At 39.8% G+C, this 25778-nt stretch overlaps 3 protein-coding genes across 10 annotated transcripts; all 3 read right to left on the minus strand.

Annotated features, from left to right (window-relative positions):
* Positions 1 to 250: 250 nt before the first annotated feature.
* Positions 251 to 21355, minus strand: LOC126747499 (ecotropic viral integration site 5 ortholog). Of its 8 annotated transcripts, none has more exons than XM_050456183.1 (14): positions 15860 to 15937; positions 12575 to 12621; positions 8967 to 9268; positions 4797 to 5014; positions 4550 to 4741; positions 4437 to 4460; positions 3474 to 3833; positions 3268 to 3426; positions 2980 to 3216; positions 2580 to 2915; positions 2351 to 2521; positions 2035 to 2298; positions 1874 to 1975; positions 251 to 1106 (listed from the first exon to the last, which is right to left on the minus strand). In XM_050456183.1, the coding sequence occupies exons 3-14, from the start codon at positions 9214 to 9216 to the stop codon at positions 912 to 914; spliced, it is 2508 nt and encodes an 835-aa protein (XP_050312140.1). In that variant the 5' UTR covers positions 9217 to 9268; positions 12575 to 12621; positions 15860 to 15937; the 3' UTR covers positions 251 to 911. The 8 variants fall into 8 exon arrangements, with proteins under 8 accessions (XP_050312140.1, XP_050312139.1, XP_050312136.1 ...); XM_050456184.1 differs by lacking the exon at positions 15860 to 15937 and adding an exon at positions 1234 to 1287 and having other exon boundaries at positions 958 to 1106; positions 12575 to 12871; XM_050456182.1 differs by lacking the exons at positions 12575 to 12621; positions 15860 to 15937 and adding an exon at positions 21085 to 21355.
* Positions 15124 to 15844, minus strand: LOC126747505 (NADH dehydrogenase [ubiquinone] iron-sulfur protein 4, mitochondrial-like). Its single transcript, XM_050456194.1, has 2 exons — positions 15482 to 15844; positions 15124 to 15418 (listed from the first exon to the last, which is right to left on the minus strand). Exons 1-2 carry the CDS (start codon positions 15783 to 15785, stop codon positions 15156 to 15158), a joined length of 567 nt encoding a protein of 188 aa, XP_050312151.1. The 5' UTR covers positions 15786 to 15844; the 3' UTR covers positions 15124 to 15155.
* Positions 21356 to 24527: 3172 nt separating the features above from the next.
* On the minus strand, positions 24528 to 25701 carry LOC126747506 (putative peptidyl-prolyl cis-trans isomerase dodo). Its single transcript, XM_050456195.1, has 3 exons — positions 25537 to 25701; positions 24985 to 25188; positions 24528 to 24929 (listed from the first exon to the last, which is right to left on the minus strand). Exons 1-3 carry the CDS (start codon positions 25589 to 25591, stop codon positions 24709 to 24711), a joined length of 480 nt encoding a protein of 159 aa, XP_050312152.1. The 5' UTR covers positions 25592 to 25701; the 3' UTR covers positions 24528 to 24708.
* Between the last annotated feature and the right edge of the window lie 77 nt (positions 25702 to 25778).

Genomic DNA, 25778 nt, shown 5'->3' on the forward strand with positions numbered 1-25778 from the left:
TGATTTACAAGCTATATAAGTTTAATTTTTGTTAACTAATGTTGGCCAAAACATTGGTTCGAGTATAATAAATGTCAGTACATTCCTAGCAAAATCGGTCAACGTGACAACCATGTGTAATGTCTTAAAGCGTTATAGGAATGTGTATCGAGGTCGATAGTAGTGGCGCCAAATTCAAAAAAACGTAGCGCTCATTTTGCACGTTTTTCTTTTAAAAGGAGGCAAAAGGGGTGCAATAAAACCACTCGGAGCCTTTTAACAAACTTTTAATAATCCGTAAAAAAAATCATAATAATTTAGTATACGTTATTCACATTTGGCTACGGTTAATAAATAATAAAAAAACACATTTTTCATTAACAAATAGAATTAAAACATCCAAAAGAAGAACAATCGATAATTTTTTCAATTTCATTACACGAGTATTAGGATACAGTGGGGCCTCCTCGGGGGGGAGGAGGCCTAAAACAATTTTTTTTAATCACTATGCACGGTTTTTTCACAAAGGAATGTTCGGTCGAATACTTTCTACCAAAAAAATCACATTTAGACTATTCCTATAAGGACGAAAACAGCTTCTACATATACGTCGACATCGCATCCAGTTGACTTTAAATAGTTGTCAACAGTAGGCATAGTAATACAGCCCAATTAGTTTATTATTATTATTATTAATAATTATAAAAATCTATTTTATTAATAATATATCACTAGGTGTAGACACTATATTATTTTATATAATTTCGTTATTTGATGTTTTTTTTGTGCATTTTTTCCCTATAAAAAAAATTAAGTACAATTCAAAATACTTCTTCTTAAAATGCCTTCTGGTTTGGCACCTGACAAGAGTGTCATACTTTAAAAGCTTACCCTGCTTACTAATTTACAACTAAAACAATCATAAGTGGGGGTCATACACTGACCTTCTTAACCTCATCCCCCAGATCCCCGAAAGACCTCTTGGGGGGCTCCGTGGGGGACACGGGGGTAATGGTGAGCCTTAGTGAGGGCTCATCCATTCGGCTGTCGTCGTCAGTGGTGGTGCTGTCGATCGAGAGGGCCGAGGAGGACAGCAAGGGCCCACCGCGCCTGTGCAGCTTCATTACCTTTAAAGCGGCAAAATTTAAAAAACAAACTGATAAAACAGAAACCTTCTTCTTTCATGCAAAACGCAACCTACACGATTAAATTCTAGCTAGACAAGCATTTAAGCACTGGTTAAAAGTTACTAACCTAACCGAGCCATTTCCAAGGCTCGATTTCGGGGCTGGTGATTGGCGTGGGGAACTAAACAAAAATCGGTTAGTAAGAAAGCTCAATTTGCGGTTTTCGGTTAATTTGTAACCGTTTTTATTTTTGAAAATCACCGGTATTGGCAGTGGGCGCAGCAAAGTTGCGCACGCCCACGCCCCTTTAAACTGTTTCAAAAATAACTTAACCCAAGCAACACACGATAGTTAAAGAAACGTTTATTTTTGGTTTACAAAATATCATGGTAAACAATAGAATATGTCAACAGATGCTTTTATAATTATTCTATCGATATACCAAATTTCATTTATTTATCTTGAAAAGTAAAAAAGTTATTAAGTGTTTACTTTTGCTGTGTCACCCCGTATATAAATATTTAGTATAAACAAGTGTAAACAAAATCGTATATTCTACAGTTTAATACATTGACCATATAGGGTTGATCAATATCCCAAAAATGTACTAAAAAATCGTTGAATGAATATATATGATGTGTTGCTTGGGAACGGTTAAGCCAATGTGTGTTATATACAAAATGTACACCCTATTAAGTAGACTCGCCTGGCAACAAAGCTGAGTGCTGTAAGGTTTAATAAAAAAAAACCTGAAAAGTGGAGCTCACCTCAGCTTGCAGGTCAGCAACTTTATCTTGAAGCTCCCGCACCCTCTCGCTATCATCTACCGAGTGTATCCTGAGCTCACCCTCCGTGGCAATCTCCTGGCTCTACAAACCTCACTGGTCAAACAAACCTCACATAAAAAAAAGAAAAGTTTGATACGCACCCTCAGCTCCAGCTGGCTGTTCTTCTGAGTCAGCTCTGCGATCGCTTGGGTCTTCTCGGCGTCGCTGATCCGCGCCTTCATCAGCTCGTCCTGCATCTTACTCTCGAGGTCAGCGTACCGACGCTGCTCCTCCAGGAGGCGAGCGGCCGCCTCCCGATCACGCAGCTCCGCCTCCTCCAAAGCCTCCCGCTGCTTCTTGATCTCTTCATCTTGGCGACGCAGCTGGTTGGTGCCCACCTGCACCTGCGTCTCCAATTCCATCACCTAAACGGTTACTTATAACAGATTTGTCAACTGACGTGGGTCCAATGCTTACTTTGAGCCTCAACTCTTTGACCTCGATCAGAGTCTCCGTCTCCCTGATCCTCGTTTCCATCAGCTCCTCCTCGAGCTTCTGGATCTCGTTGTTGCGGTTGCCGAATAGGATTTTCTTCGGGGTGCTCAGGGGGTCGTTTAGGGTCGCTGTCTCTTGCTTCGCCTTATGTTCCTATAAACATCATCGAATAACTCTCAAGCCGAGCGAGTTTTAAAAAGCAAAAAGGCACCTGCACATGTTTCTGGAACTGCCTGCTCAGTTCGGCCACCCTCTCCCTGATATCCTTCAGGTACATGTTGGCTTCTGCCTCGCGCATCTTAACAGCGATCAGTTCTTCTTGCATGTGGGCCACGCTGTTCTCCGGAGTGGTTTCCCTCAGAGTCTTCTTGTCCTCCTCCAACTCGTGTATCCTGGAGCGAAGATCGCGTATGAGGGCGTCGTTCTCCGCCTCCCGGAGTCTCACTTTGACCAGCTGCTCCTGGAGGCACTCGATCATCTCCTCCCGCTGTTGCAGCTGCTCCTCCTTCATGGTGATCTCGTCTATAGAGGATTGCCTCGAGGAGTCCTGAAATCGTGTTGAGGTTAATGGAGGTTTTTCGGGGGGGGGGGGGGGGTTGGTATTTGGGTACGTTTTGCTCCATCATAAGGGACAGCGAACGGATTTTTTCTTTGGCCAGGGCCAGTTGGTGCTCGGTGTCCAGGTGGGTGATCTTTAGGGCCTCCAGCTCCCGTTGCACTATCCAAGTGGTCTCCTCCTCCTCGGCCCTGCATAGTTGCCCCTTGACCAATTTGTCTGCCAGATTCTTGTTCTCGTCCTCGAGCATGTCCGCTTTGTTCTTAAGTCGTTTCACTTCGGCACGTAATCGCTGTAACGCTTAAAAGTTAATATGATAAAGGGGGAGATAAATATGAGGCACCTTTAGTTCGGCTGACTCCTCTTTTTCCTTGTTTTTGAGGATCTGATAGTCTTTTTCCAACTTTTTCATCTTCTTCGCGTTGTATTTGACCACGTAGGCGGTCTGCAGGAGGGTCTCCGGGTCGTTGTCCGCCTTGGCGGGCAGTTCCTTTTGAAAATACTAAAAGCTGACATGTAATCGGGAACTGCCGAACTCTTGGGACTTACCTTCAACATCCCCTCCATGTCCAGGCTCATTAAGTCATCCTTGCCCAGCATCAGCATCGCCAAGGCCACCTTAAATATGATTTCCATACCCTCTGAGAGGAAAACGTCCATAATGCGACTCGCGAGCGGTAAACTGAGGGCGGTGGTAAACAACGTGAGGAACCAACTGGACGCGTACATGGTCGTCTGGAAGTTCTGGCTCTGAAAGTGCTGATTGAGGTCGGGCAGCAACTCCATTACTAAGTTTTCCAGTTGGAACATGCATAAGCCCAATTCGGACATGCTCGGCTTGAACATGTCCCGCATTCGGTAGTCCTGCATGATCTTTACCAGGACGGCGAAGGCTTCCTCTTCGGGCATCTGGAATAAGAGGAGGAGGGGTCAGTAGAATGTTAGTTGTGTACAAAGTATGCAAATGTGACTTGCAACTCGATGGAAATATGAAAAAGGAGAAGAGGAAGAATGATATCGTTAGCCCAGGCAGTTGAAACTTCGTTCTTTCGATCCCATGGACCTGCACAAGCTCAAATTGCTTGAAATGTTTTAATTTTCAACTGCCTGGAAACAATTAATGATGATCTAAGCCAATGGACTCACAGCCTGGAAGGAAATATAAAAAATAAGAAGAGGAAGAGTGATTTAATTCTTCCAGGCACTTGAAACTGCGTTCTTTCGATCCCATGAACCTCTACAAGCTCAAATTGCTTGAAATGTTTTAATTTTCAACTGCCTGGAAGAAACAAATTATGATCTAAGGCCAGGGTCTTACAACAATTATTGTGCTTGGTGCGGCCCTGATTTTAATGTCACTTGTCAATGTTTACACTGACAGTTAACGTTTGCTGTGTTGTTTATCTGTCAATAGTGCGTCAAAGGGTTGTTGAGATTAAAGTCAGGGACGTACTCCTAGGTGCTTTTCACGATCACGAGAGAACAACAACTACATCATCAGTGATTACTCACCGTCAGACCCTCTTTTTGCTGCGGCTTTGCAAAGAAAAACAACGTTTAAAGGCAAAATGGTGTAAAAACAAGAAAAACAAGCCGGGAAATTCATTGAAAAATGTCGGACTTACTTGCATAAGTAGCAGGCCCACGATGAATCCAGATCCCTGGCAGTATCCCACCTCCCTGTCATGGAGCGAATACGCCTTAATGACGTTAAAAAGAGATTCTTGACCCGGACCGTCTTTTTCCTTAAAGAAGTCGTGCTCTGGATAAGTGCGAGCGATGTCCCTGCGAATCACTTTCTCGCAAGGGGATTTCGTCTGGAAAAATCCGGTTTATAACAGAAAGAGACTCATAAACTGCGACGCTCCTAACCTTAATGTATTCGGCGTAAAGTTTCTTGTCTCCTTCGGAGGCTCCGCACAAGAGCTGCCAGGCGATGGCCCTAAAATGGACCGGGACCCCTCTCCTCACATAATCCCTCACTTGCGAGTTGTTCTTCTTCCACTGCTCGGTCCAGTTGTTGACCAGATAGCCCCATTTGGCCCATAGCTCGTCTCCTTCGTCTGGACGGTCCGCAATGGAGCTAGTACCTGGAACAAAACCGTTTGTTGCATAGGAAAATGAGTTTTTCTTTTGTTTACCAATATGCACGAAAAACACCGAGTTCCCTATAGAACGGGCTACAACTAGGTCTCCCATTAAAAAAAAAAAAAGAAAAGTTACGCAGTCGGGCCCAAAGCGACTAGCACTGCGAGAAAATAATAATTTATATTTGAAATGATGGTAATTGGTTCAATTATCAATTTCAGGTCGAACAAAAACCGCTATGTGTGATAAGGAAAAATTAGTTGTGCGGGTTGGGTTTTACGTTTCACCTGGGGCATACACTGCTTGCACAATTTCGACAATTAAGGTCAAGTTTCGGCACCTTTGGGGGTGAAAATGGGTGAGAGGTCGTGGTTTTTGAGGCTCCACGGCGTGTCACGTTTCCAGTACGTCCAGAATCGCCATAAAATGTTATTTTTCTGATGTAGTTTTAATGCATACAGACAAGAGGCTTTATTCGATGACGATCGTCCGAAATACTGTGGCCTGAGGTGGATTTTAATGCCAAAAAGTGGGGTTTTTGATTTTCTATCGCATTTCACGTTTCCATTACGTCCAGGATCGCCTTGAAATATTAGTTTTCCGACGTAATTATGATCCTTACAGACGAGATATATCATTTAGTTAAGATCGCTCATGGCACTTTGGCTTGAGATAGATTTTTATGCCAACAAGTGAGTTTCTACCACATTCCACGTTTCAATCGCCTTCAAATATTATTTTTCCGACCTAACTACAATCCTTACAGACGAAACACTTGTCTAGCGTTTTTACCCGTTCGTTAGTTCGTAGTGAATTAAATAATACTCGATTGCACAAAAATAGTACATTAATTTATTTACAAACTTACACTACGAAACACGATGACTTACCACTAATAGAAATATTTATTTTCACTTTAACAATTTATGTCTGATTTAAATCTCGCGCCAATATTCCGAACTTGAGCGGCGACGCGGCTCCTTATATACTCGGCTGACCATAATTCCGGAAGATTCGCTGACGTTCGAGACGTCGTGCGGTGTGCCACTTATTCTTACACTTCTTTATTATGACTGTTGCTCTCTCTGAGAATTTTAACAAATGCACGTTTGCATCTAAATTTTAAAACAAATATTGCACCGATTTTGATGAAATTTTTAGTAAAACTTTGAGCATATCTTTCCATTCAATTCCATATATGAATGGCCTTAGTAGCTCAAATAGTTTTTGAGCCTGGACGAATTAAATAATTCTTCTTCTTCACCTTTTTTATTTTTTTTCCTTAGTTCATAATTAGATTACAATTAACTTTTTCCAGGCAGTTGAAAATGTCATTTCAAGCAATTTGAGATTGTGGAGGTCCATGAGATCGGAAGAACACAGCTTCAACTGCCTGGACTAATTAAATCATCCTTCCTCTTCTCCTTTTCTATATTTCCTTCCAGATTGTAAGATTCTGGGCTTAGATAATAATTTATTACTTCCAGGCAGTTGAAAATGCATACATTTCAGGCAATTTGAGATAGTTTTTGAGCTACATCTCCTTAAATAGACTTTTTAAGATAATTGAGACTTCTCTTGCTAGACACCTACCCAATTGCATCAACATCCTCGATTACACCATATGCACCATTAAAAAAATCACCATTTTCACTGATTATCACCACTGGGACTGATAAGCGATATGTAGCAATGTCACAAATCAGCGGCACCGCGCACTCTCTGTACCTTATCGCCGTTTATTTACTAAATTCTAGATTACTCAGGTGTAATGTACATACACTTCACCAAATCAAAAACGCTGTAACACAGTAACCTTGCGAAATGTTTGGCTGACTGGCACATGGAAAAATAAAACTACGTGCTTATAAATCAATTAATTTTCATTGGGGAATGATTGTTATTTTATAACCGTCGTTTAAAGGTGCTGCTGACGGGGGTCAAGGAGTTTTTCTCAGTGTGGGGGTCATGCAGCTGATATGAAAAATACTGATGCAAAACTCCTTCACAAACACAGTTTAATTCCGACTTCAATAAGTTACATAAATATGCTAGGGCTCGTATTTTGAAGGGTTTAGTTTCAATGTCTTTTAGGATCCAGTAGAAATAACATAGAATCTTGAATGGTTAACCTGTGGTTAATGAAGCAAAGAATTTGGGTATTATTTTTGATATGCCCACATAAACAGAAAAAATAGCCACTGATTTGATGCACTTAAAACATTTAAATAATTAAAGCGTCACTCACCAAGTGAAGTCAAGTATAATTATTTTATTCTTTCAATGTCAAATAAATGCACATGTACTCTTTTATCTACCGAATTTTAAAGTCTGGCAATTTTAACACCATAATACCAGACGGTCTAATATTTTTAGGGTTCCTCAACATGCAAGAGCAGCTTTTCAAAAATCATTTAGTTACATTGCAGTTAAATTGTGGAACAATTTCAAACAAAAAAAAATGCTTATGCAGTCACAGTAAGATGCCTAATAAATAAATATTTATTGAGTTGCATGTGAATTGGGACCTTTGGAATTGATCTCATACTCATATGGCACTTCCAATTGCACATCACTTGCGGATCGATTAGTCTAATTTCTTGTCGAATTCTTTGCTTTAAATCATCAAAATTATTTGGTCTATTCACATCAACTTCAAATAGCCTTATAAGAAAAAATCTAGAGGGGTTATATCAGGTGAACTTGATGGCCACTTAATCGGTGCTCCTCGTCCAATCCCTCTGTTAGGAAAAGTTGCATCAAGAAACTGTGAAAGGGCGATGGCAAAGAGGAGGTGCCTCGTTACTAGGTATGTTAGCCTCTTGTGGATCAGGGTGGATGAGTGCTAATGAGGATTTTCGGTTTGCCCAGTATCTGCAATTTTGCCTGTTAAAGGGTCCATTTAAAATTCCGTAAAAAATAAATTCTCGAATGAAAGAACCTGCTCACAAAACTGCACTCGGCGGTCAAAATCGCCTTCTAACAATTCATGGGTCAGTTGTACTTTATAAGGATTTACACGAAGTATTTTTGCCACTGACCCTACTGATAAATTCCAATTCCTGGAAATTTTACTAATGGCAACATGGGGTTTATCCTCCTCCGTTTCTAATAGAACATTCAGCGTAGCACCTTCAGATACTTTTGGAGGTTTTCCTTTAGATAAATTTCATGTTCCCTAAATTTTAATTCAATTTTGCTAACGATGGATCTAGTAGTTGCAGGACGATCAGCATGAGTTGCATTAAATAGATTACAGACATCTTGTTGTGTACGCACCCAATCCAAAACCAATCATCGTTCGTTCTCAGATAGATGCATTTCATTAAAAAGTGATGCATGGCAAACCTTTATCAAGTAGGTTCTAAAACTGTTCAAAAATAATAAGGTCTATTTACTTTCTAAGAAATCACATAAAAACCTAATGTTGCCGTCATAGTTTCTACTATAGAGACACCCTGTAACCAAAATTTCCATTGCAAAGGACACATTGAATCAAATGGACAAAACATTTCGTCATATTTGACTAAATCATTGAGTTTAGGCATGCGGTTTTCTATACAAAAAGTATAGTGTATAACGTCATAATATACAGGGTGTTCCACTTAAAGAACCCTGTATAGAAATTATTTGAAGAGACCATACTAATCGATGTATCCAAAAAAAATAAAAGGAAGAACAAAGTACCTGAATTTTAAATGAATTTCTTGTCATTCTTCATATCATTTATATCATCTGTCATATCATGTCATTCAAGTCAATTTTTCGCTATAGTAGCTTTTTGGTAAATAAAATTAATATTTGTATTAACTTAGGCACACACACAAATCTTACGATCCATTGTGCCCCTGAATCAAATTTGTTAAATTATAGTTATGCAATGTTGGTTTGCTAGAAGGTGAGTCAATTTGATCAAGACTTGATCTGGTTCTCATCGATCGACGTTCCACTTACCAGAAGTCAAAGACACTTGACTGGTGTCCGAACCCTTCCTCGAGTGTCCGCTGGCACCGCTCAAAGACCCCAGGGACTTCGAGTCCGCCTCGATGAGGCGGTTTGCCGCCTCCAGCTTGGCCAAGAGCTCCAGCTCGTGGGCGGGCACCGTGTTATTGTTGTCACTGCAAAGGGCGGCGGCCTGTTTGGGGGGCGGCGAGGGCGGCAACGAGTCGCTGATGCTCTCAGGCCTCATGGCTTCGGGCGGCATGGCCGCTTGGGGGCGGCCATCTGGGGCTCCCGCCTCTGATGATGGGGTGTTGCTACAACAAACGATCAACATCAGGGATCATTCGGGCAACATCTTTCAACTCACTTGATGTCGTGGATATCGGTGGATAACCACTCGTGCATGACCGAAACGCAATTTACGACTGATAATATATTTCGACAATTAGTTACCACCTGTGTGTTAATTGATGTAGTTATTGCTCGCCTTGCAAAGTACAGGGGGGATTTCTAATCTTAAACCGCGGTTGAACCTCAAAAAGACCTTCTGGGGCGTTTTTCTCAATTAAGGTAATCCCTCGTCCCGGCTCAACGTGTCCCGGGGACATTTTATCCCGGATTTTTGTGCGATTCCGTGTGTGCGTTCAATTAACGTTAATTGACGACCCCCGTTTATTAGGCGGCAAAAGCACGCGAGGGCCGCACCTGATAACGATCGCTTTCGCACCTCGAAAACCGCCCCCGAGGAGATCCCGAGGGAATTAGTTAATAAAAATTGAAAACTCCCAACTAAAAGTTTATTTTCTTAAGGAAGTTTATGCTAGTTCCAACGTTTTATGAGGTTTTCGTGCCAAAAACCGGGATAATTTACGAGCGTGCCGATGTTAATATTTCGAACGGAAACACGTATGATTATCGAATGGTACATTTGAGGAGAAATGTTTCATATACAACCGTAAGGATCGCATTTCTTTCATTTTTAATTAAAATGTAAAGCGGTCAAGAGTCCAGGATGTACAATAAGTAATAAATAATTCTCTTATTTGTACATGAGGCCCTGTACTAAAACTCCAATAGTTCCACTTTTAGCATGCATTTCTTCCATTGAAGTAAAAGAGGTCTTCAAGGAATCCCAAGAAACAAACATCACCTGAAAATGTACAATAGGTGACTGTACCCTTAATAGAACATGAGCTCCTTTACTAAACACTCCAATAAGTCAACTTTTGGAATGGATTTCTTCAATGGTAGTAACAGAGGGCTTCAAAGGATCCTAAGAAAAAAGAATCACCTGGAAATGTACGATAAGTGAATGTTCCCTCTATAGTACATGAGGCCCTGTACTATAACATTAATAATTTAACATTTGTTATGCATTTCTTCCATGGAAATAACAGGGGCCTTCAAGGGATCCCAAGAAACAAAAATCACCTGAAAATGTTCAATAAGTAAATGTACACTGATTAGTACATGAGCCCCTGTACTAAAACTCCAATAATTCCACTTCTGGGAAAGATTTCTTCAATGGTAGAGAAAGAGGCCTCCAAAGGATCCCAGAAATCCAATAATCACTTGAAGAAGTGCATGGGCAATTCCCTTATTAGTACATGAGCTCCTGTACCAAAAACTCATTTTCTGCAATAAGGATCTTAATGATTCTTTTAACCGCAACAAAAGAACTCCACAAAAAAGCATCCTTCCTAAAAAAATTATTACATGTCCCTTTCTAACCCATCCATAATAGAGTGAGAATAGCAAGAAGATACTATTGCCTAACTCCCAAAGGTTTTTCAATTTCCAAGGTCCCCAAAGTCATTTCCAGAGCAAAACCAAGACACAAATCGGGAATCTATCAGTCATTTTTGCTCTCCCCCGGATAAGATAATAACGGAACCGTGTTTCCCTATGGGATAAAAACGGGAAAACGGGGGGATGGATTACGTGAGAAAACTAGACGCTTATCCAGGATATTTTGATTGATGCCTCTAAGGTTTTAAGTGAAATGTATTAAAGTTTTATATGATAAAGGAGGATCGTGCATTAGGAGAACAACTGTTCCAGGTTTCTCCCTGGAGCGAGGAATACGCTAAGGGATAAAAATAATCTTCGGAAAAGCTTGCTACGATTCGGGAGCGGTTTTTATTTTGAATACAACGTTTTCTTAATAATAAGGGTCCCGGGCGATACAATGAACCAGTTTCCAGTATCCTTGTTTCAATAGTTCACCCCTCCGCAAAACCTTTTTACGGCTCTATTCACTCTTCCTCGATATGCCCTAATTTTAAGGGTCATTTTCCGCATTTTGCGGCTCCCTCGGGAATCAATTCAATTCAGAGACAAAAATTTCAATTCAAGTATTTTACATTTAAAATCGGGATGGCGGCATAATTAAGCCTTATTTGTTCATATAGACAAGGGCGGTTAAATTAAAATTTATCTCTCTCTCTCTTCTGGCACGAGTGCAATACAAATTTGCATAGTTTCCTGGCAAATAGCTGGTGATAAATTGTCCCACGGGATCTCCTTGTTTACATTTGTTTTAAGGCTAAACACCGGTTTTGTTTGTTGCTTAAAAACGGGACCGTAAGGGCGCAATTTAAAGGGAGATGTCTTAATAAGTATACGAGTTAGAGGGAGACAGTAATAAGCGAAATAGTCCTGGAAGATAATTCTAAGAACTACTTTTGGAATTACCGGCGTAACTGTAATAGTTTTTGTTTTAAAGACATTTTTGTTCGACCAAGTCCCATTAAGAAGTTTCATTCTTAAACCTAAGAACTCACTTCAAAATGAGATTACTTAAAAACTATATGGGATAAAGAGAGATAGTAAATGACAGAATAATACCGGGGGAGTGTTTAATAAGTATTGTGAGAATCACCAAAGTATCTTTAAAACTTTTCATTAGAAAGTAATTTGTGTTGCACCAACTCCGGTTAAGGCATTTTACTTTTCAAACTGAGGGCTCACTTCAAAGTGAGTTTTCTCAGGAACTACATCAGATAAAGAGAGAAACTAAATGGCTGGACAATGCTAAAAAACCACTGAAATCACTACTTTTCGAATCATTAAGGCACCTCCAATATGCATAGCTTGAGATCAAAATTTGTCGGACTCACTCTGGTTAAGGTGATTGAAATTTGAACCTAAGGCCTCACTTCAAAGTGAGTTTTCTTAGGAACTACATGAAATAAAGAGAGAAACTGAAAGGAAAAATAATGCTGGAAAAGCACTGCAATTACCACTTTTAGAATCATTAAGGTACCTTTAACACTTTTAGCTGGAGACCAATTTTTGTTGGACCAACTTCGGTTAAGGCGTTTGGTGTTTGAATCTGAGCGGCCACTTCAAAGTGAGTTTTCTCAGGAACTACATGAGATAAAAAGAGAAACTAAACGGCAAAATAATGCTGAAAGAGAAGTCTCTTCACTACTTTAATAGCACCGGTGTATCTCTCAAAGTTTTTGTGCTAGAGCACTTTATTTCGACCCACTTAAGATTACCCTTTGGCCGAGCCTATCGATAACCTCGTTTATTTCAAATAAAAGGGCTCGCACCTTATTTAAGCCCCTTCAAACCATAAAAAGTGGATTTTACGAGCCCTAAGGGCCTTTACTCACCGTTTCCTGTCCCTCCTGCTGTACCAGTATCGCGTCGAGACGATTTTCTGCAAGACCATCGTTACATTTTTATCCCGCTTCTGATTTGACTGACGGCGGGTGGTCGGAAAATTCAATTTTTTACCGCATTTTTCGGTTTGGTTATCGTGGAGGGTGGGACTGGGGGGGAACAAAGGGGGAAGGAGATCTAATTTGACCGCACGTTTACGTGAAAAACGACCATTTTCCCGTCGAATTCGGGGCAATTTGCGGAATCCGGGAATTTATCGACCCCGGAGGGCGGCATGGTGTCCAGATTAATCAAATATTCCATCTCGCTTTCCTGTATACAAGATCGCAAATTTAATAATACAGAACCACTTTGACCCTATCTGCGAAGCACATAAGAAATTTACGGTAACGGGCACACGAGCGTCTTTGAATAGTTAAAAAGGAGAAGAGAGGTTTCATTATTAAATGGCCGATAAAACAATAGCGAACGCTTCTCGTGTTTCCCGTCGAGGCCTTTAAACGATGTTTATAACTGTTTCATGGTAACTTATTAAAGCTTCTTTGTTCTCGTGTGAGTTTTCTCCGACCCATTCAACTTACTCAATTTGTTACCACTCCCAATGGTGAAACCTCTGAGGTGAATGCTACTACTACTAGAATGACTGGGGCTGACCAGACCCACGGATTTTCAGCAAAACATCGTAAGAAGAGGCATTGGCCGATTTTAATGAAAGTTAGGTCTAAAGATTCCCTAGTTATCCAGGATTATCTTAAAAATATAACACTTCCAAAACGTTAAGGTAGTTGCTAAGTATCCGTCAAAAACTTGACCGAAACCCCAGATTTTTACGACGACTTCATATGGCGAGTCATAATAAGAAGACACATTGGCCGATTTTAGCGAAAGCTAGGTCTAAAGATGCTCCAGTTATCCAGGGTTATCTTTAAAATATAACACTTCCAAAAGGTTAAGATAGTTGCTAAGTATCCGTCAAAAATTTGACCGAAAACCCAGATTTTCGCCAAGACATCATATGCCAAGTGATAATAAGAAGACGCATTGGCCGATTTTAACGAAAGTTAGGTCTAAAGATGCTCCAGTTATCCAGGGTTATCTTTAAAATATAACACTTCCAAAAGGTTAAGATAGTTGCTAAGTATCCGTCAAAAATTTGACCGAAACCCCAGATTTTCGCCAAGACGTCATATGCCAAGTGATAATAAGAAGACGCATTGGCCGATTTTAACGAAAGTTAGGTCTAAAGATGCTCCAGTTATCCAGGATTATCCAAAAAATATAATACTTTCAAAACGTTAAGATAGCTGCTTTTCACCAAGACATCATATACTGAGTCATAATAAGAAGACGCATTGACCGATTTTAACGAAAGTTAGGTCTAAAGATTCCCCAGTTATCCAGGATTATCTTTAAAATATAACACTTCCAAAACGTTAAGATAGCTGCTAAGTATCCGTCAAAAACTTGACCGAAACCCCAGATTTTTACGACGACTTCCTATATCGAGTCATAATAAGAAGACGCATTAACCGATTTTAATGAAAGTTAGGTCTAAAGATGCCCCAGTTATCCAGGATTATCTTTAAAATATAACACTTCCAAAACGTTAAGATAGCTGCTAAGTATCCGTCAAAAACTTGACCGAAACGCCAGATTTTTACGACGACTTCATACGGCGAGTCATAATAAGAAGACGCATTGGCCGATTTTAATGAAAGTTAGGTCTAAAGATGCCCCAGTTATCCAGGATTATTATAAAAATATAATACTTTTAAGATATCAAGACAGCTGCTAAGTATCCGTCAAAAACTTAACCGAAACTCCACATTTTCACCAATGCTTAAGTGAGAGAGATTTGGAAACTAACACACCCAAAGACACCAAAATCCTTGACTATTCTACAGAGTAAAGACTCCTTTTTCTACTGAATCTCATGGAAGCAACATGCCATTTAATTGGCACCAAGAAAACATTATATTAAGGTCATTTTGCAGAATTTCAGTATCTAGAGAAGAGCAGTCTCGCCTATAGAGTTTCAAATCGTCAGCAAATTAGAAACATTTTGATTTCAGTATAACAAGATCAATTATCAATAAAGTAAACGGGAGAGGACCGAGATTAGATCTTTGTGGAACTCCTGAAGAAGCCTTAAAACGTATTGAGACAATAACCACCAAATTTAACTTGCTGCTTATAATTGCTTAAATATGAATTAATCCAGGTGCCAGTAATGACAAGCTTTGACAATTGACAAATCGAAATGGAATGGTTAAACTGGTCAAAAGCTTTACTAAAATCAGTATAAATGGCATATACCTCATGGCCTTCATGGAATACACTAAAAATAAATGTCGACTCAACGACCACTGACAAATCCATGTTATTGATTAACTAAAATCTCTTGAAAAATCTTCTTGTAAATAACCTGAAGCCACCAGGTTCCATGTGAAGCCGAGAACATGCCAAACACACTTGGGTTTTCCAGTACTACGTAGTTTTCTTATTCCAAGCAATTGAGCCTTCAATAAAACCAAAGACGTCTTAGCAGTAAAGTTTATTATCGACCCCTCACTATTTAGTGGACAACCTGGTGCGGTTCTTATGATGGAAATTTTCCCCGTAATTTTTAACCTTGAATTTCTTCTTGGTTTTGTCTTGTTGCACCCAAAAGGTCATCTGGTTCCTCTTACAGTAATCGATCGCGGCCTGTTTGGTGGCGAATCGCATTTGGACATTGGAAACGGCGTCCCCGGAGGAGCACCAGCCCATGTTCGGGTTCTCCCATCGTTCTTTCGTATCGAAATCGAGCAGCCAATGGCCGAGATGCCGAGTACCTAAAGGAGATGTGGGCAAATCAAAAAGTGCCGCTGCCTTCTTCAACTCGAAGGAGGACTTACCGCTTTGCATAGGGTTCTTGGGGGGCTGGTGGATCCTGGCCAGTCGACCGCAAGTGATCTCCACCGGTACCCCGGAGATCAGCGAGTAATCAACCGAACCCCTCACCACGATCTTACACTTGCGCAGCTGACCCTCTCTGACCCTCGCCTCCTCACCGATCAGCTGAAGGATCCGGGGTTCCGGACGGTCCGGATCGTCACCCCGATCTGAATACTTTGGAAAAATGGGGCATAGCAAGGGCGACTGGAGTTTCGGCACCAGGATCCGGACCAACGGGTCTTTTATCAAGGAAAACAGGGCCATGACATCATGTTAATACAGGGATGACGTGTGACAGGCGAGGTTACCAAGACCATGGGGGTGTGTTAGGGACTTACCTGGATTGAATTTTCCGACCTACGATGGGATCGCGTGTTTTATCGAGTCGTGGAGCTTGACCGCGCGCCGCACGACGGGACTCGCGGAATGACTCTGGACGCGCTGAAAAATCGGGATTCGGATGCTGTTCCAGGTCGAGGGGAGTCGGGCGAGTTCGCCGATCGATACGTGTCCGGGGGTAAATTGAGGGAAATCGGTTTGAGCGGATGCACGTCAAGTGTCACGGGGGTGACGATTAAAAATGATGTTTTTTCCTCATTTTAAGATAATTACAGGCACCCATTGAAGGTTTTTCAGGGTTTTTTTGAAAGGGAAACCTATATTGGACTATCTGAAATATATGGAAGCCAGCTTCAATCACCTGGAAGTAACAACTGAAAACTGACTTCAACTGCCTGGAAGTAAATGGAAACTGATCTCAGCTCTCTGGAAGAAACCTCCACTGTCTGAAAGTAAATGAAAGCTAACCTAAACTGCCGGGCCTGGATGAAATGGAAACTGATCTTCACTATGTCTTTCCTATGGGAGATGGAAATTTTTTTATGACAGTTTTTTGCTCTATTTTTCATGCAGTATATATGAAAAAAAAAATTTTCGATTTTTACCATTTTTTAGATTTGCCAAAATTTCGCTCCAAAAATTTACCAAAAGTGGAAAATCTTGAATAACTCGCTTAATGTTCGTTTTTCGAAAAAATTGGTAAGGATCTTTTTGATTATGCCTCTAAAGTGGAATACGTTGCAAAAATAAAAAATCTAAAATTCTCCATAGAACTCGAGAAAAGTCGTGATTATTGTTTTAAGGTTTTCCGCCATTTTCTCAAAAACTATCATAGATAGGAGCGATTTTCTTGCACCCATGCATCCGCTGTAATATTCCACACAACTTTTATTTGAAACAAAACATTATCAAACCTTTAGATTTCCCGTAAAAAAATAAAATCTATTTTTTTGACAATTTTCCTGGGTATACCCCTGTGGATTTTTAACGACAAAATTTTTTTTTTAATTTTGTATATTAAGTAAAGATAACTTAAAATTCGATTGAAAATTGATATTTTATCCAGACAAGGCAAAGAAAAACCTTATTTTTCCAGACTTTCTCCAGTTTTCATTGATTGGTAATTTTTATTTAAAAATAATCCTTTAATCTAATATTGCGGCTTTCCTATGGGGAATGGAAATTTTTCTCATTAGAATTTTTTGCTCTATTTTTCATGCACTATATGACAAAAAAAAGTTTTTTTGATTTGGGCCACTTTTGGATTTTCGAAATTTTTGCTCAAAAAATTTACCAAAAGTGGAAAATCTTGGATAACTCGCTTAATGTTCGTTTTTCGAAAAAATTGGTAAGAATCTTTTTGATTGGGCCTCTACAGTGGAACACGTCGCAAAAATAAAAATTTTAAAATTCTCCACAGAACTCGAGAAAAGTCGTGATTATTGTTTTAAGGTTTTCCGCCATTTTCTCGAAAACTATCATAGATAGGAGCGATTTTCTTGCACCCATGCATCCGCTGTAATATTCCACACAACTTTTATTTGAAACAAAAAATTATCAGACCTTTAGATTTCCCGTAAAAAAATAAAATCTATTTTTTTGAAAATTTTCATGGGTATATCCCTGTGGATTATTAACGAAAAATTTTTTTTTCAAATTTTGTATATTAAGTAAGGACAACTTAAAATTCGATTGAGAATTGATATTTTATCCAGACAAGGCAAACGAAACCTTATTTTTCCAGACCTTTTCCAGTTTGCTTTTCATTGATTGGGCTCGAATTACTTCTAGGCCTCGAAACTGACAGAAAACAGCCAAGAAAAGTGGGAAAAAAAAAGGAAATTTGATAAAATAATTGATGGCAAACAAGGGCCACTTTTTCTAGGCCGTGCCACCTGATATTTCCACAAAAGCCTTCGGGAGACATTAAAATCAGTTCCCTAAACCAATTAGCAGTCAATTTAACTTCAAGCCAGGTTCAACCTGGTCCAGAAGGTAAATTTTCCCATTATCCAGGCCATATTCGTTAACCGCCCTAACCGAGTTAATCCCCCCTAATTCACTTGCCCTAATAAGTCCGCTTCTCATTACAGGCCCGAGATGGTTTCCAGGATAGAAAACCACATTTTCCAGAAGTCTATTTTTATTTTCTGGACACTCCGGGCTAAAATTAGCTCCCTAATGTACCGATAAACGGTCGGCGAGATAAACAGCGAAAGATTTAAGGCCCCCCTCGGTTAATTTATTGAGACTTTTTTTGTCGAGAGATGCTTGAGAAGTCGAGAGGGATAGATAAGGATGCACTTAGGGGTTAAAAAACTTATAAATTGCACTTAGTGCGACCCTGATTTTAGTGTCACTTTTCGATGTACCAAATTGCAGCTGACCTTTAACGCCTCGCAAGGGTCGCACTCGGAGAATTTTTCTTGAGACGTTTTGGGTCTTTAATGCATCATCAGGGGGGTGTGACGTTCGTGTTGTTTAATTAAAAACAATAAAGGACGCGCCCGTGGTTTTTTGTTTAACCTACATTCCGCATATATACAACGAACGCGAATAATTAATGTTAATATGATTATTAAAGCACATTTTGCACGACACACGGCTGAATTATTGCTCAATTGGACGCATAAAAAACCGAATATTGAACATCAGAGTGAAAATGTGAAAGTGTACATCGCTTTAGTCTACATTTTTTTTTAAATTAATTTAGTTCAACGACCCTGACGTAGAAGTCACAATTAAATTATTGTTATGTAATTTATATAAGGATATATAACGGTTATGTAGCATTGTTTGCCTTATATAGCTTGGAATATTGATGATTATAGAAGTGTTTTCAGCCATGTAGTTCACCTCACTTATTGGCCAAAAACCCCTTTTTTAAATAATCCGGAAACAGCAGAAATTAGCAATTTGTACTTCCGTTTAAAGCAACGAACGTACTAATCCGAGTCTCTTATTCATTTAAAATGGTAATTCCGGCGATCTGTCTATTAGTAGTTTCAATAAAAAAGGCACAGGACAACGTCTGGAATAATCCAGAAAATGGGAAATATGGCGGCACTTATTCCCTGAAAATGGCCCCGTTTTTTATTCCGGACGCGTCCCGGAGGAAAACAAAGAGATTTGGGGGGCCATTTTATTAATTTAATGCTCAAAATGACGATGATCTTTTTACAGTAACTGACGTATTCATGCCGCTGGTATTTTAATGGGAAACTGAGAATTTATTTGCATTTTATCTGCTAAAGATGAGTAATAAAATGATGGTAACAAAGAGTTCATTACGCATCATTTTATTCAAATGTGATAATAAACAAAGAACGTTCGTTATAACAGTTTGTAATAACCTCTCATTCTTTTCCAAGATGGCGTTCGCTCACCATTTTGAAAGCCACGCCCAAATTTTTATATTAATTTCTTGCCCCGGTAGTTCACAAATAACTGTGGCAGGTGAACCAGAAAACAAATGAAAAAGTTGCGTTTAAATTACTGTTTTTCGTGGACATTTTTGCATATTCTATCGGTAAAATTTACATAAGGACATGCTTTGGAATTTCGTGGAAAAAGTGACTCAAAGTGCCCTTAAATGCGGAGAAAATGGTTCAGTCCCACAGTAGAAGCTTTAAGCTTTCTTCACGTGTAATCAGGAGTGGGTACAGCGTCTTTTTCTACTTTAAAACGTTGTCCTAAAATGCCCAATTTTGACGTTTATCGTCCCATCACACCCTTAGTTTTCAAACGTGGTGAGGGCGCCAATGAGGGCTCAGTTAAGCGGGAAATTTAAAATATTTGAGAGTCAAGGACGTACTTTACAATTTAATGGAAAAAGTGACTCAAAATGCCTATAATTGCCGAAAAAATGGTTCAATCGTGTATGAGAAACTCTAAACTTTCCTTTTATATGCTTAGAAAGGGGTAAAGTGGGTTTTTTCTACCATAAAACGGCGTCTTAAAATGCCCAATTTTGACGTTTAGCGTCCCCTTTCACCCTAAGTTCTCAATGCCAAAGGCGCTCATGACAGTCTAGTTAAGCGGGAGATTTGAAATCTTTAAATACTAATAGACGGCCCAGAAACTTACTTTAGAATTTCGTGAGGAAAGTGACTCAAAATGTCTTTAAATTCTGAAAAAATGGTTTAGCCCCATAGTAGAAGCTTTAAGCTTTCTTCACATGTAATTAGGAGTGGGTACAGCGTCTTTTTCTACCTACCAATTTTGGCCTTTATCGTCCCATCACACCCTTAGTTCTCAAACGTGCTGAGGGCGCTCATAACAGCTCAGTTTAGCGGGAAGTTTAAATTGTTTGAATACTAATAGAGGGTTCAAGGACTTACGTAGGAAATTCATGGAAAAAATGACTTAAAGTGCTTTTAATTGCCGAAAAAATGGTTCAATCCCTTACTAGACACTTTAAACTTTCATTACATATGCTTAGGAGGGAGTAGAATGTATTTTTTTATCATTAAACGTCGTCCTAATATCCCCAATTTTAACGTTTACTGTGCCATCACACCCTTAGTTCCCAAACGTGCTGAGGGCGCTTATGACAGCCCAGTTAAGCGGGAAATTTGAATTTTTTTTGGGACGATTTTCAATTCATGAGGCAGCTGTGTTGTGGCGTTAATAATCTCCTAAAAATTGACCTAAAAATGGCTTTTGCATGCGGACCCGTCGCCCCCTTAATTTGGCGGGAAATTTCAATTTTTCGCAACACCCTTTACCCTTTGGAGCCAATTTCTTCATATTTTTTTCACCCAAAATGTAGTGCTCAAAGGATAACTCATCAACTATAATTACTTAGATCCTTGAAATCTAAATAAACTAATGACTAAATGCGTCCAATGAAGTAATGGGCACGTTAACGGAATGCCACATTACTTTCAGATGATGGCGGTGACTCACTTTTTAGCCGGCGGTCATTAGAAAGAAGAAGGTGAATGCCAGAAGTGGTGGGAAACGAGTTTTTTTTTTGACGCGAAAACTCCCCTGCTAATCAACCTGCTATCGTATATAGAGGACAAAGCCCTTTAACAAGTGTAAAATACACAGAGGGCCGTATATATTTGTTTTGATTGGGCAATAGCGCAGCAAGGGGGAGGCGTTATTGATCTTGATTTACATACACAGACCAGAACAGTTATTGGTAATTTAATTCCAATGCTACTGCTGCCCACTTGTTCGATGTGGGTGACCCAATTTACATTCTTCTTGAACTTACCTGAATTACGTACTGTATTAGGGATCAACAGCCCACTCACAACCACAAAACACCAATGGCAAATCGATAAGCCATATGTTGATGGTGCTCCCGATAATTAACGGGGTGTACGAGGTGGTTTGTCGGTACCTTAATGCGAGAGCTCTCTAATCTACTGATATGACCAAGAGCAGGTTCTAAAAACGTCCGAAAACAGTTGAAAAATCGAGGGTGAACGCGACGACGACGACGTGAATGTTCCTCAGGAGAAAATCGAAATCGAACTGCCAGCTGATTCGACAATTGCGAGGCTTGGAGGGGCGCAGCGCAGTCCACGCGATCCCTCTCGAGTCGCTTTTTCTTTGTATCGATTCACTCGGTAAGAATGAGTTTCACACTCGATACACGGTTTCTCGTCGATCGCAAGCAGATCAGGAAGTCACGCAGGCCACTCTTTGCTCATTCACATTCTCAGCAGCACTTACCTGGGAGAACTCCAGTTTTTTCATTGATCAGAATCATGTAGATCAAGATATATTGCAAATAGACGAGACCCAGACAAGTTTTTTTAGTTTCTTCCGCATTTCACTCTTCACTCACGTCTTGGATTACTTGGAAAAACTGTTTTTATTAAGTAATGGAGATCCCTACAGACGAGGAACGCTATTTTAGAGCGATTGTCCAGGATTTGTGGGACTTAGATGAAGATACAGGCTAAAAAGTGGATAAAAGTCCATATTTTGAGTTTCTACCGCATATACCTCCCCACAAAGGTCTTCAATTTTATGGAAAAGTTTTATATATTACGTAATAAAGCTCTCTTCAGACGAGTAACAGCATTTTATTGCGATCGTCCTCGATTTGTGGGATTGAGATGGAGGTATACGCCAAAAAGTGGATACAAAGTCCATATTTTGAGTTTCTACCGCATGCCACTCCTCACTCACGTCCTCAATTGCCTGGAAAAGTTACTTTTATTACGTAATAAAACTCTCTTTAGACGTAGAACACCATTTTATTGCGATCGCATAACATTTGTGGGAGTGAGATGCAGATACAGGCCAAAAAGTGAGTACAAAGTCCATATTTTGAGTTTCTACCTCATGTCACTATTCACTTACGTCATCAATTGCGTGGAAAAGTAATTTTTATTACTTAGTGGGGTTCTCTGCAAACAAGGAACATTATTTTATTGCGATCGTGCACGATTTGTAGGACTGAGATGGAAAAACAGGCCAAAAAGTGGGTAAGAAATCAATATGTTGAGTTTCTACCACATGTCACTTCTCACTTATGTTCTCAATTGCCTGGAAAAGTTATTGTTATTACTAAGTGGGGTTCTGTGCAAACAAGGAACATTATTTCATTGCGATCGTGCATGATTTGTAGGACTGAGATGGAAATACAGGCCAAAAAGTGGGTAAAAAGGCCATATTTTGAGTTTCTACCGCATGCCACTCCTCCCTAACGTCCTCAATTGCCTGGAAAAGTTACTTTTATTACTTAGTGGGGTTCTCTGCAAACGAGGAACATTATTTTATTGCGATCGTGCACGATTTGTAGGACTGAGATGGAGATACAGGCCAAAAAGTGGGTAAAAAATCAATATGTTAAGTTTCTACCACATGTCACTTCTCACTTATGTTCTCAATTGCCTGGAAAAGTTATTTTTATTACTAAGTGGGGTTCTGTGCAAACAAGGAACATTATTTCATTGCGATCGTGCATGATTTGTAGAACTGAGATGGAAATACAGGCCAAAAAGTGGGTAAAAAGGCCATATTTTGAGGTTCTACCGCATGTGACACCTCACTCACGTACTCAATTGCCCGGAAAAGTGACTTTTATTACGTACTAATACTCTCTTCAGACGTAGAATACCATTTTATTGTGATCGCCAAACATTTGTGGGAGTGAGATGCAGATACAGGCCAAAAAGTGAGTACAAAGTCTATATTTTGAGTTTCTACCACATGTCACTGCTCACTTACGTCATCAATTGCCTGGAAAAATTATTTTTATTACTTAGTGGGGTCTTGTGCAAACGAGGTACATTATTTCATTGCGATCGTGCATGAGTTGTAGAACAGAGATGGAAATACAGGCCGAAAAGTGGGTAACAAGTTCATATTCTGAGTTTCTACCGCATTTCACTGGTCACTTACACCATCAATTGCCTGGAAAAGTAATTTTTATTACTTAGTGTGGCTCTCTGCAAACGAGGAACATTATTTCATTGCGATCGTGCATGATTTGTAGGACTGAGATGGAAATACAGGCCAAAAAGTGGGTAAAAAGACCATATTTTGAGTTTCTACCGCATATACCTCCCCACAAAGGTCCTCAATTTTATGGAAAAGTTTTATATATTACGTAATAAAGCTCTCTTCAGACGAGGAACAGCATTTTATTGCGATCGTCCTCGATTTGTGGGATTGAGATTGAGGTATACGCCAAAAAGTGGGTACAAAGTCCATATTTTGAGTTTCTACCGCATGCCACCTTTCACTCACGTCCTCAATTGCCTGGAAAAGTGACTTTTATGACCTAATAAAACTCTCTTTAGACGTAGAACACCATTTTATTGAGATCGCCAAACATTTGTGGGAGTGAGATGCAGATACAGGCCAAGAAGTGAGTACAGAGTCCATATTTTGAGTTTCTACCGTATATTACTGCTCACTTACATCATCAATTGCCTGGAAAAGTTATTTTTATTACTTAGTGGGGTTCTCTGCAAACGAGGAACATTATTTTATTGCGATCGTGCACGATTTGTAGGACTGAGATGGAGATACAGGCCAAAAAGTGGGTAAAAAGGCCATATTTTGAGTTTCTACTGCATGTCACTCCTCACTCACGTCCTTAATTTTATGGAAAAGTTTTTTTTACTACGTAATAAAGCTCTCTGCAGACGAGGAATATCATTTTATTGCGATCACCCAGCATTTGTGGGACTGAGATGGAAAAACATGCCAAAAAGTGGGTAAAAAGTCAATTTGTTGAGTTTCTACCACATGTCACTCCTCACTGACGTCCTCAATTTCATGGAAAAGTGTTTTTTAGTACGTTATAAAGCTCTCTGCAAATGAGGAACATCATTTTATTGCGATCGTCCAACATTTGTGGGACTGAGATGGAAAAACAGGCCAAAAATTGGGTAAAAAGTTCATATTGTGAGTTTCTACCGCATTTAGATCATCACTTATGTCCTCAATTGCCTGGAAAAGTTGTTTTTATTACATAGTGAGGTTCCCTACAGACGAGAAACATCGTTTTATTGCGATCGTGCACGATTTGTGGGACTGAGATAGCAAATCAGGACCTAAAGTTCAATTTTTGTCAACTTTACGAATGAACTGCCTTCTTGTTAAAAAACCTTTACAAAATGGCGACTTCTCGACAAGATGGCGCCCGTCACCCGCCATTTTGGCACGCAAGAGGTAAAGAAACAACAAATAAAATCGTTCAAATAAGCTTTATTGCTCCGATATTTCGTTTTTGGTGTGAAACAAAATGAAACCATTTCTTCGAAATAAAAACATACTAAACTGACTTATAAAATAATTATTAATAAAAATAAACAATAACACCTTAAAAAATAGACATATTATTATTATTATTATTATTATAAAATCGAAGACGTTAGACGGTACGCAAGATAATATGAACACCCGAATCGGTGAATACTGGATCGGACAGTTCGCCCACCTTGAGACTAAATGAGGCGTCCTCGAAGGGCTTCTGCATGGCCCCCCGCCCAAAGGGCCCCAAGTCGCCGCCCCTTTTGGCCGAGCTGCAGTCCGAATATTTCGAGGCCAGCTCGGCAAATGGGGCCTTTCCCTGGGCAATTTGTTCTCGGTAAGCTACAAAACAATCATAATCATCAGAAAATAATAACAAACGAGGCAATTCATGTACATTTTACGAGTTCCAACGCCTCATCTTTGGTTCGGGTGATGTTTTCTTCCCTCCAGGAAGACGGACGTCTGGAATCTTTGTGTTTTACCAGCAAATGGGAGCACTGGACCTGTTCCGGTCCAGAGGTCTGGACTGGCTCGGCTGGTTTGTCTGGGACATCCCATTGGGACTCTTTTGTGTAGATATTGAGGTAGTAGTGTTGACCTAAAGGGTCATGGACATACTTTAGTACTGATCTAGGGTGCATAGAGCAGTTCATCTTCGTTGTAAGCATTTAAGGCTATGGTTGCTTAAAAACAACTGAGCCCTAAGGTAACTGGTCAAGTGTGAGGGGCTTTTTAGAGGGATATGAGCAAATTAAAGCTTTTTTTAAGGTAATAGGGTAAATCAAGCAAAACTTCGACCTAATAACGAAAGTGTAAACAATCAAAGTGTGACCCCAAAAAAGCAACGAAATTGGCACCCACCCCTGATAAAACCCTTATGCAATTATTCTCTAGTGTTCCAAGTATCGAATAAAGGGAAATTGTGGTTATTTAGTGGAAAACTCACCCGTGGAACGGCTCAAACGTTTTTCCCACCCGGCAGGCAAAGTTTCATCGGCCATTTTGTGATTTGTTTTGGTGCAGGCAGGGTTGCCAACGCTCGAGAGCACCTCATGTAATTTCGATTAAAACTAGCCCAGAATTGCACGTTTTTTCAGTGAAAATTATTTATTTCATTAGATTTTTGAATATATCATGAATAAGAAGCAAGAAAACTCAATTAAAACTATGAAAAAGCATGTTTTTCTT

This window comes from Anthonomus grandis, chromosome 19 (assembly GCF_022605725.1).
Source record: "Anthonomus grandis grandis chromosome 19, icAntGran1.3, whole genome shotgun sequence".
NCBI classification, from domain to species: Eukaryota; Metazoa; Arthropoda; class Insecta; order Coleoptera; family Curculionidae; genus Anthonomus; species Anthonomus grandis.

Bases quoted from the DNA above. Each gene is read 5' to 3' on its own strand.
- LOC126747499 (XM_050456179.1), bottom strand. From the start codon at position 12,633: ATGGTCTTGCAGAAAATCGTCTCGACGCGATACTGGTACAGCAGGAGG. The intron at 3,834-4,436 runs GTGAGTAATCAC...CTCTTATTCCAG, and splicing joins AGCAAAAAGAGGGTCTGACG to ATGCCCGAAGAGGAAGCCTT. The intron at 2,916-2,979 runs GTACCCAAATAC...ACACGATTTCAG, and splicing joins CCCTTATGATGGAGCAAAAC to GACTCCTCGAGGCAATCCTC.
- LOC126747506 (XM_050456195.1), bottom strand. From the start codon at position 25,591: ATGGCCGATGAAACTTTGCCTGCCGGGTGGGAAAAACGTTTGAGCCGT. The intron at 25,189-25,536 runs GTGAGTTTTCCA...ATGACCCTTTAG, and splicing joins ACGTTTGAGCCGTTCCACGG to GTCAACACTACTACCTCAAT. The intron at 24,930-24,984 runs GTACATGAATTG...ATTGTTTTGTAG, and splicing joins GGCGTTGGAACTCGTAAAAT to CTTACCGAGAACAAATTGCC.
- LOC126747505 (XM_050456194.1), bottom strand. From the start codon at position 15,785: ATGGCCCTGTTTTCCTTGATAAAAGACCCGTTGGTCCGGATCCTGGTG. The intron at 15,419-15,481 runs GTAAGTCCTCCT...CATCTCCTTTAG, and splicing joins CAAGAACCCTATGCAAAGCG to GTACTCGGCATCTCGGCCAT.